Here is an 11121-nt window from a genome sequence, read left to right on the forward strand (position 1 = left end):
GCCGCTTTCAGGCTATCGATTATTAGGCATTCAATTCGCCGTCGCAAGCTTGCAAATTGCACCAAGAAATCGGCTCGCTACTGTACTGCCCCTGCGTGTTCATGGCTTGCAAGTACTGCACAACTCCTGTCCTGCGGGCTGCTGATCTTTCAATGACACGGCGAGATGAAGAGTTCAAGTGTGGAGTATGAAACCGAAGCTTCTTGGCTGTCCTGTCCTGTGGCTTGTCGATTGTGCCTGCGTATTTATTGGCGTTCTCCCTTTGGCCTCCCGGGTAGGTGCATGTGCATGTGCATTTGCATGCATTCGCGAATAGTTCTAATTTATCACCTCCAGGATTTGCATCGCCATGCCAGGACGGAGGAGAAAGATCCATGGGTGATGGGGGCAGCTTGAGGTTGAGGCCAAGGGATGCCACGCAGCTAAGGCCCGTTTGCTTTCTTCCCTGGAATAAAATTCCACGAACAAGGCGACGGTTATGCGTCGTTGTCGTGTGCAAACGGAAACCTCTCGCCCGTGAGGAATAATCTGTTCGTCGGATGGTCCACCTTCAGCGACAGATTTACAGTACGGGACGGTTTGATTGTTTGGCCCAATAGATATATTTATAAACAAAAAGTAATTTGTGAATAAACTTTTATATATGTATATATTTTCAGTGATTTAAAAAAATCAAGACTAAAAATAAATTTAGGTGAAAAAATTTATAAAATCAACTCTAAATTTAATGTTAAATTTTTAAATTTTGGCATATAAACCGAAGCAGAAGGGAAAAACGAGGTGGTTAGTATTGGCTACCGATCGGAGACATTACTACTGCCTGACAGTTCTTAACTTCTTGTAGCTGTAAGAGCGATGAACAGTTATCGCATTCGGCGGGTTCCTGTTCATGACATCCAAGAATTGCAGTTTGGTTGAGTGGGACAACACGATCCACTGAAACCAGAGTGCCAGACACCAGAGCATGGGCAGGAGAAGTTTCTAGTTTAAGATGGTGTTTGGGACTTTAGCCCCTTATTCCATCGGATGTTTAAACACATATTATAAATAGTAAACGTAGACTATTAATAAAACCTATTTATAATCTTGAATTAATTTGCGAGACGAATCTAATAAGCCTAATTAATCTATGATTAGCCTATGTGATGCTACAGTAACATGATCTAATTATGGATTAATTAGGCTTAAAAAATTTGTCTCACGGATTATCCCTCATTTATGAAATTAGCTTTTTTATTAGTCTATATTTAATACTTCAAATTAATGTCCAAATATCCGATGTAATATATAGGATTAAAAAATTTAGTCTTATGTAAACAACCTCTAAGAACTGGAGCTGCAGGGGGTCAGAGAGTTAAAAGAGGCGATGAAATGGCAGGTGACCGGTTGACAGAGTGCGCGAGGGATGTAGACCTGCAAGGCTGCAACTATCTTTCCGTTTCTGCTAAATCAAAATTTATATTTTCAATATTAACTTTAGAATATATTTTTGGGTTTTTATACGATCGCTAACAATAAATATGTTGTTTTACATTTTTACATAATAAACCAATCAATCACGCCCGGACGGTGCGACGATGGATCTTGTCGTTGCTGGCCAACAATTCCTCACCGGCTGCCGCTGCGTGGCCGGGGCGGGCGCCGGGCGGGATCACGGAGCAGCAGCAGCAGCACTGCAGCAGGCAGCACACACCGGCGGCGTGGCGCCGTGCATGGCCACCGTCGCCGTACCACTGCGGCTGCTCGCTCGTCTCGGAGGCTTTTGCGGTTCCGGGGTCAAGCAGGAGGTGCCGGATGGTTGGCGAGCCGAGGGCCTTGGATCTCGCGGAGGTCGCTGTTGGAGACTTGGAGTGTTGGTGGCGGCCCGGCGGTGGGCGCTGTGGCGCGCCATGCCGCGCGACGGCGAGGAATGCAGCGAGCGCGGGCACGGGGGCACGCATATGAATTGGGCCGATCCGGGAGGAAGCCCAAGTAGCCACGTACTAATATAAATTTTTCTTGTTTAGTGAGTATGTTGGCCGCTAATTTGCACTAGTGGTGCTAAGTATGGAAAATGATCATATTAGATTTTTGTAAGAAACAGTACCCCTCCTCGTTCTGTTAATTTATTATCTTATTTAAACTTTTTACATAATCACTAACTATTTTATTTATTATGATTTGATTTATTGCTGAAGATATTTTAAGTATAATTTATAATTTTGTATATTTCAAAATAAATTGAATAAAATGAATGATTAAAAGTAAATTCAAAAGTCAATGACATAAAGTTAAAGTAGAGAAATATGTTATTCGAACATTTATATAATTATTAATTATTTGTTATAAAGAATGTAAAAATATTTTATAATGTAAAAAATTAGGAGGAAGTATTAATTTCGGTCTATAGAATACAGATACACACTCCTACGCATATACAGACATACAGTACGCGAGCAGACACGGACGAACGTCACGACTCAGGAACGCCCAAAGCCCTCGCTGGCAAAGACGGGGAGGAGAAAGAGAAGGCGAGGGGGGAGAGCAGCTTCAGGTTCAGATCGATCGATCGATCGATCGGTCGAGCGAGTGATCCATTCCAACCGAGGTACGCGAGTATCCGCGCATCCCTTTCCCACCTTCGATTTGAGATCCATGGCGATGGATGGTGCCGGGGCTCTGCGACACCTCGAGTCCTCAAAACCCTCTCGCATCGGTGTGCTCTCCTCTCCTGTCTGCAGTGCCAGCGGCGGCCTCGCGGGCCGTCGAGCGGATCTGGAGGGGCCGCGCGGCGCGGCGCGGCTGATCTCATCCCACCTGCCTCCGTCTCGGCCTGGCTCGGCTCGAATTGAGGGTCTGCTTCCTCGTTCTTCTCTCGTCGTCGTAGCCCTCCCTCCTCCGCGCCTTGCCACTTGATGAGCCGGCGTGGTGTGGATTGGAAATTCATCACGAGTTGATTGATCTGTTTGCACCCAATTAACGCGTCATGTTTCTTCTGAATTTGTTTGATGCGTGCTGTAGTGGTAGTAGCAGCTTGTGTTCCCCCCCCCCCCCCCCAAAAAAAAAAAAAAAAACCCCAATGAAGCCCAATGCGGCAATGCCCCACGTTAGGTCTGTCCTCTGTTGATTAGGTTTGTTTGTGGGTGTAGAGCACACCATCGCTCCCAGATACTTTTAAATGGGTAAATAAAATGGAAGGTGAAATCTTGCTAGCATACTTTTCATCTTTACTAAACCATAATTAAGTGACCCATGATCTTTTATTTCTCAGCAGTGACAAATCTGTGAAGCACCTGGGCTGTTTCTTCGTTATTTTCGTGGATTCACCTCGAAACTTCAGAACTAATCTTCCTGAAAGTTTCCATGACAATGAAAACGCATGAGAGAGCTGCTAATTTTGCTCTTGCAGGTACATTTATGCGTTCAGTTCAGCCACCATGGCTTTGACACTTCCCATTACCATTTTCTTTTCTTTCGGACAGGCTGAATATTTTTTGCTGATCTGCAGTTCGATACATTTTTACATTGTACGCAGGTTTGAGCTTGGCTCCACTTGTGGTTAAAGTGAACCCCAATGTGAATGTGATATTAACAGCATGCCTTGCTGTGTATGTGGGTTGTTACCGTTCTGTTAAATCAACTCCACCTTCTGTAAGCAATATGCTTGAACTCGTTTTATCCACTAACGTGATAGGTTGTTCATCCAACCTCCTAAATATAGCCCTGAATAACTTAACTTTTACCTTTTTCTTATACAGGAGACGATGTCCAAAGAACATGCTATGCGGTTTCCTTTGGTGGGAAGTGCTATGCTTTTGTCCCTCTTTCTTCTATTCAAATTTCTCTCAAAAGATTTGGTCAATACTGTTCTCACTGCCTACTTTTTCATTCTTGGCATTGCTGCTCTCTGGTAAGCCCAAACCCTCCATGGAAGAGGTTTCCCATACATGTAACTACTTAGTACTGTTTTTGTGAAATTAAGAATGCTTATATTTTCTCCCTCCTGCAGTGCAACATTGTTGCCTTCAATAAAAAGATTTCTTCCAAAAGAATGGAACGATAATGCTATCGTTTGGCACGCTCCACTTTTCCACTGTATGACACTCCTCATTATCTCCATCATGTTTCATGCCAACCAATACATCTATGTATCAACTACTAGTCTACTATCTGAGGGAACTATTTGGTTGCATCTCTAATATTGCCATTTGCCAATTTACCATGCATCAAAACAATGCTGTGGTGACATAATCCATAATTCCATATACTTATTGTGTGCCACATATAGTAAGGACTTCGTTTTATTTTAGGCAGCATTTTTTTTCTCGGTAGACCAATTCCTCCTAGAGCAGAACTTGAAACTATCTGTACTGTATTCCAGTATCATAAATACATGATATTTCTCAATACAAGCAAGCAACCCAACTTATTGAAATGATGTTAGAGTAGAGTTCAAGTATTTCAATTGTACCTAAACAATTAACTGGCATCTACATGTGCTTTCTTAACAGCATACTGAGGTATCCCATTTTCCTGGTTGAACTATACAGATTTGCGGTCTGCAAAAATTGCAATGATCTTGCTGCTACTAATATGGAAGCTCCTTTTGTTAGTAAATTATTGAAAAAGTAAAAAAGGATGCCCCTTTCAATAACATTGGAATTATATCATGCTAGTAGCCTCTTTACAAGCTCAAGTCTTGGTGATCTTTTTAAGTTCATTAATCTCTTATTTCAGCACTTTCGGTGGAGTTTACCAGATCTCAAGTTGTTGCATCGATCCCAGGATTTTTATTTTGCATATGGTATGCTGCAAAGAAGCATTGGCTCGCGAACAATGTTTTGGGGATTGCTTTCTGCATTCAGGTTTGCGCTTATTGCCATTTTAAAATATAATGTTAATATGCATTAGTAAATAATTGTGGTATGAAAGCTTTGTAGATATGTTTTTTTTTATCTCATCGAACTTTACTGGTAGACAACGTTGAATCCCTGAATCTCTTTGTCATCCAGGGGATCGAGATGCTATCACTTGGATCATTTAAAACTGGTGCTATTCTCTTGGTATGGATTGTTTGTACTGAACTGACACTCATATTTTCTGGTCGTACTTGTCAAAATACCGTTTATTATTTCAGCCACCCATGAATCTTACTTTTTTTCTCACTGTTCTGCTATCTAAATCATTACTACTGGAGCATTTCAATTAAATTAGATTTTTCTGATATGCCTTTTGTTTGCCTATTAAATTAAAGTCCATGTTTCTAAAGACCACTGTAGTTAAAGCATTTTTAATTTCTAACTCCACTGTATTGTGGTATTTCTTTTTAATTCAGGCTGGACTCTTTGTCTATGATATTTTCTGGGTCTTCTTCACTCCAGTTATGGTCAGTGTTGCTAAGTCATTTGATGCTCCAATAAAGGTAAGTGTTCTTTGAATTCACTCTTGTTTTGATAACCATGTCATTTTTTAATTAATCTAGTTCTCCCCCCTTTTTGCATAGCTTCTATTTCCAACAGGTGATGCTGCACGCCCATTCTCTATGCTTGGCCTTGGTGACATTGTAATTCCTGGTTAGTATTAAAATCTTTAGATTATTTATTTCAACGTTTATTTGGCCTGTGGTTTCTGATTTAATAGTGATGTCATTCAGGCTGTCAGCTACATTAGATTGAGAACTTGTTTGAACTTATGATCTATAGCAAACTCCAAGCTATTAGGTCAGCTGGATTGTTTGTTGACAATAGTAACTGATTCAAATTGTATCTGTTTGCTACATCATTTGAGTTCTTTTTTTCTGTGGCTCTAAAGGGGCGTTGCTAAGAAATGAAAGAACTATCATAAAATAATGTAGATACCATTTAAGTTCCTTTTGCTGGTACTAGGAGTACAGGTGCGTGTATTGCCAGAAAATAATTATAAATGTAGCTGCTTTGAGTTGCTTGTAAAAGTCTATTCTGAATCTGAATTCTGCCTTTGTTATCTATACTACTTTAAAAGAAGCACGCGATGAAGGTGAGTGGTCAATCTGCCACCACCTCCACCCCACTACTAACTCCCTACTTTTTATGGAAGAAAGGAGTCTCTGTGTGCGTATGTCGGGGGGGGGGGGGGGGGGGGGGGCTACATGTAGAAATACCATTGCAACGCATGGGCTATGCTAGTTTAGACAAAGCTAACAAGATTGGCTTCAAACTACTTAGTTGTATAATGAGGATATATGTTGGTTTTCGGTATGATATTACTTGGTAATTGATATAGTTGAATCATAGCAAATACAATGAATCACAGAATCACTTCTACTTTGAAGCCCTGATTTGACATTTTCCTTCCAGGGATTAGTTTGGTTGGGCGGTATGTTAGTGACTGTATGTAGGTGCCTTCCTTTCAATGATGCATTAAATTCCTTGTTATCTTTATTGGCACTGAAGTGCGAAGAACTTATTGTTGCTACTTGCTGATAAATTGCCTTTCCTAAGCAGCCTCTGCATCATTCAGGATTGTAAATGATGAAATTCTTACATATTTATGCAATCTGTAACACTTCTATTAACACATAATATGCACCTCTACTTTTGATTCCAGGTATATTTGTTGCACTTGCACTGCGCTTTGATGTCTCAAGAGGAATTAAGAACCGTTACTTTAACAGTGCATTTTTGGGTTATACCGTGGGTCTGACCGTAACAATAATAGTGATGAACTGGTTTCAAGCTGCACAGGTGAGTTATATTACTAAGGATTCTTGCCATCGTGTTGCCTCTGTTCTTTCTTTTCTTTGCCAAGGCAAACTGTGAGGGAGAGCCTATGGCATATCAATTATTTTAAACAAAATACATGCATAAATAAGAGAAATGTAATTATATTGGTGGATCTGCTGCCTCTACAGCACCTCCACCCTATAAACTTGTATTAGTACAAAGGAAGCTATAAACATTGTAGAAGGAAAAATAACATCAAAATCCAAGGAAAAAAAAAGTCACACCAAGATCCAACGGCTACTCCAGTTATAACAGAGAGAAAGTTGCCTCTGAATTATTAACCCCTTCTTTCGTTGTCTTCATTTTCTCATCATATGCAGCCTGCTCTGTTGTACATTGTTCCGGGTGTGATTGGTTTTGTTGCTGTTCACTGTTTGTGGAATGGTGAAGTAAAGCCAGTAAGTTTATTAACTCTGACCACGGTATTTCCCACCTTGTCTATTGTTCTGAACCTTGAGAATAGCTCAAGGAATACCATCAAATGTGTATGCTGCATTAATTATTCTCTTTTTTGTTACATCACTCAAAACTTGAGTAATAGCCTTTTGGTTCATACTCCTAAAATGCCACAGTAAGATGTGTGAGTGATAGTTTTTGATGTGCAAGAAAGAGGGTTGTATAATTGATATAATTTCTTGGAAGAGTCTTTGCATTTTGCCATCCCAATATTTTGATGTTAGTGTTGGAGTGATGTTTTTAACCAAAAGTGTTGGAATGGTGTTGCTATGGTTATTTATCACACGTGACTAAATATTTGATTTTTCACTCCATGAGCAATGCCCATACCATTTATACATGAAATGACTTTTATACATTGTTAGGTGCTGGAAGGCCAAGAACATGGAAAATTTTTCAACATAGATGAGATTCTTTGTTACTATCACCAAAATGACTTTAATCTAAAAAAATTAAATTACTTTCCTTCTTTTTAAGGACCCAGCATACTTGGTTGGCTGGTTCACAGTGTGGAGCGAACAGCCAGGCAAGGGCTTCAATCCCTACTATTAAACCTGTGTGTCTTTCCTAGCTCCCGGGAAGACTTTTGCCCCTAGGGGTTAATATGGATGCACACTTGTGCTCATCTCCCACGTATATCTCCTCTAGTGTATCTGTGTATGCGGAACTGCATGCTCGTCCGTGGGGGTGGAGTTGTTTGTGTTGTATGCGTGCTTAGTTTCACCATCTAGAAAGCACTAAATTAATTGTTTGTTCTCTTATTATTGTAACTATGCTTAGTTTTACCCTCTATAAAACACTAAATAAGCCTAACTGACATTTTATTACATTACCAGCTCCTTGAGTACAACGAGTCCAAAGCGGAAGGGGATGAAGCTGGTGAAGAAGATAATGATAGCAAGCAAGACAAAAAGGAAGAGTAGGACTCTAAAAATCATATCTTGAGGACTAGGAACTACATTAATGTAAGGTCGTCGGCATCTAAGTAGGCTGGATGACCATTCGGATACGAGTTCACTTGAGAATTTAGAAATGGTTCACATATAACCCCCCCCCCCCCCCCCCCCCCCCCTTTTTTTTTGAGATTGTTTGGTCTGGCTGAGTAGAGGAGGGAATACATGCTAGAAACTTTAGGTTTGGCAATACGAGTGACTTCACTTTAGGTACCTCTTTGTTTATGTATCGACTTATTTATTCGGGCGGTTTCAGTATTTACCTGAATTTTGGTATTTGCATATAGCGTTCCGTGATTTATTTATTGGTATCCTGCATTGTTTGATTAACCCAGATCATGCAGACCCATCATCCGTTGGAAGGAGGGATGTCGAAGAATTTCTTCAGAGAAATTAGGATCTTTACATCCTCAAGTGTTTCGCACTCACTGAATTTGTGCTATTTTTTTTTTCTGACTGGTGATAAATTGTGCAAACTTATTTCTGGGAGAATAGTGCATGCTGGGAGGTAGCGTCCTAGAACTTCTATACATACTGCTGCTGGCCTCCGGATGGATGCGATTTTTTTAAAACCTTTTTAAATAAACCTCCAAGGAAAAATATTTTGAAAACTAAATCTTTTAGCCACGCCAGTACCGGTGATGTGACAAGATAATGCTGCCACGCTGTCTTTTTGACATGGCGTGGTAGTCTTGCCATACCATTGTCGCCACCAACAATAGCGTGGCAAGACGTTTGGATACGGTGGAAATATTTTACTGGTTGGTTTAGTAATAAAATTATTTTTTAAAAAAGGTTTTAAAAATAAAAAATTTCGATGGATGCACACCACAACCTGGCCATAGCCATAGGCTATGCTCCGATCGTGCGGTCGCGGCTGCGCGGGGTGGGCGGCGAAGAATGCTCCGAAACCCTGCTTCGCTGCCGCTGCTGTCCAGGTGAGGATGGGGAACGCCGACGCCTTCCTCCCAGACGGCGACTGGAGCGCTCCTGTCGCGGGGGTGCAGGGTTTCCTCTCAACGTCGACGTCGCCGCCGTCCCCCGCCCGTGGGAGGCCCTCGCTTCGGAGCGGTTTGATCGCCATTACCATGGCCAAGGGTTCGAGACGAGGGGGATCCCGGATCACACCACCAAACGAGAGAAAGGAACCGGAACCAAAACCAGGGGTTTCTTCCCGTTCCGCCGCCCCAATTCGCGAGTTCGAGCGATCATACGGGTAGGGAGATGAGATCCATGCGAGGAAGGCGCATCGCCTGAACGCCAAGCCGGAGGAGGGAGGACTCTTGGGGGAATTGGATGTTGATGGCTGCGGAACGAACCATGCTTGTTGCCGATGATACCACTGGATTTTTACTGTTTTTTTTTGTTGATCCTTGCTTGCTAACTTGTTTCTGTGAGATGACGCTCTTCAGGTTGGCTGAACACGGGGGACCAGAACAGCGCAAAATGTTTATTCTGTGGTTGCTTACCCCATCTGTTTCATAATATAAGATTTTCTAGCCTTTTCTTGATTCTATGGATGCTAATAAATCTAGACACATATATAAATTATATGCATTCATCAATTGATAAATTTAGGTAAAACTACAAAGTCTTACAATATAAAATATGAAACAGAGATAGTACTACTTATGCTTACTGCCTAATACAATCATTTTTATTTATTTAGCATAGATTAAAAGATGTTAATGGTTAATTTTTAAGTTTTGAATTAATTAGATTCATTTTCTATGTATCTGATTGGCTATAATTATTAGAACGATTAAAATAATAGGAATCGGTGTAGAAATACTTATACTGTATTTACTCCATAATTGAAGGGGTGATCTTTTGTCTTTATAAGAAAAAGACAAACAATATGTTTACAAATAAAAAATAATTTGTGAATAAAATTTGTATATACGCGTTTTTAGCGTTCTAAAAGTCAAGGTTGAAAAATAAACTACAATAGAAAAAAATTTCTAAAATCAACTTCAACCTCAACTTCAAATTTAAATTTTGGTTTATAAGCATAAAAAAAATAAAAAGATGACCGATAAAGCAGACTTTGACGACCGAAAGCAAAAGCGGAACTGTAGATTTGCAAACCAGAATTGTCCTACTTATTATTTAATTTGCATGTCTCAAAGGAGTTTCGCATTCTGAGGAGCTGAAAGCAGACTTTGACAACTGCTGGATTGACAAAAGACAGTGACTATTACTCGTCAGAGCAGGTTTCCCTTTTGCATATTCCTCTCTTTGCAAACTGCAATTCCTATTCTTGTTGTCGCTACGATTGTACACGCCTTCAAAACCTGCAGCACCCACCCAAGTATAGAAAAAGGTTTAGAAATATTGAGACATAGACCCATCTAGGGTGCTATTTCTAAAATATAGTCAAAATATAATCATTTCTAGAGATTGTTTACTGTAACTAAGAATATATCAAAAGATTTCATTTTAGTTATTTTTTTGGTCAATTTTAAATTGATTAGATTTCTCTTCTAAACATTTCATTAGCTCTAGAGTCATTAAAAATTAGTATAAAAATATTTATATTATGGGACAAAATTTAAATACCATAAATGCTTTTACTTAAAAATAGAGTAGCTACCCGTTCTAGATATGGCACTTACTAGTAATGAATTTGAATATACCTTTGTTGAGATTCGTTTGTATCCATCATATCTAGCAACATTTTGGGATAGATAGAGTTTTTTTTTGTCTCATTGTTTTTTTATCACACATGGAACAATGGAAATGATGTGATTCAGGAAAACTATCCTCTAACTTAATGTTCTTTTACTTTGAATGCCTGCCACTTCTATGGGCCTACATCTCAGCGATCTAGATTCTAGAATGCATCAAGGAGAGTCATCCCTGATTCAGGGCTGTGGTTGGGCCAGAGTTTATTTTTCTCCCAAGGAAAGCGTTTGAAGCAGTAGGCCTAGCATCAAAGGAGTTAGGGAGATACGGAAAATCCAAGGTAGATA

At 40.1% G+C, this 11121-nt stretch overlaps 1 protein-coding gene across 5 annotated transcripts; it reads left to right on the top strand.

Moving 5' to 3' along the window:
* Window positions 1-2436: 2436 nt before the first annotated feature.
* Window positions 2437-8479, top strand: LOC102720146 (signal peptide peptidase 2-like). 5 transcript variants are annotated; one of them, XM_015836932.2, is made up of 13 exons: window positions 2437-2587; window positions 2721-2833; window positions 3251-3388; window positions 3515-3630; window positions 3738-3889; window positions 3989-4074; window positions 4717-4844; window positions 4992-5042; window positions 5315-5401; window positions 5483-5552; window positions 6565-6701; window positions 7061-7138; window positions 8033-8479. In XM_015836932.2, the coding sequence occupies exons 3-13, from the start codon at window positions 3343-3345 to the stop codon at window positions 8117-8119; spliced, it is 1038 nt and encodes a 345-aa protein (XP_015692418.1). In that variant the 5' UTR covers window positions 2437-2587; window positions 2721-2833; window positions 3251-3342; the 3' UTR covers window positions 8120-8479. The 5 variants fall into 5 exon arrangements, with proteins under 5 accessions (XP_015692418.1, XP_040380600.1, XP_040380601.1 ...); XM_040524666.1 differs by having other exon boundaries at window positions 2437-2833; XM_040524667.1 differs by having other exon boundaries at window positions 2437-2833; window positions 3254-3388.
* Window positions 8480-11121: the final 2642 nt, after the last annotated feature.

Source organism: Oryza brachyantha, chromosome 5 (genome assembly GCF_000231095.2).
Source record: "Oryza brachyantha chromosome 5, ObraRS2, whole genome shotgun sequence".
NCBI classification, from domain to species: domain Eukaryota; kingdom Viridiplantae; phylum Streptophyta; class Magnoliopsida; order Poales; family Poaceae; genus Oryza; species Oryza brachyantha.

Bases quoted from the DNA above. Each gene is read 5' to 3' on its own strand.
- LOC102720146 (XM_040524666.1), top strand. From the start codon at position 3,343: ATGACAATGAAAACGCATGAGAGAGCTGCTAATTTTGCTCTTGCAG. The intron at 4,075-4,716 runs GTATGACACTCC...CTCTTATTTCAG, and splicing joins GCACGCTCCACTTTTCCACT to CACTTTCGGTGGAGTTTACC. The intron at 5,402-5,482 runs GTAAGTGTTCTT...CTTTTTGCATAG, and splicing joins CATTTGATGCTCCAATAAAG to CTTCTATTTCCAACAGGTGA.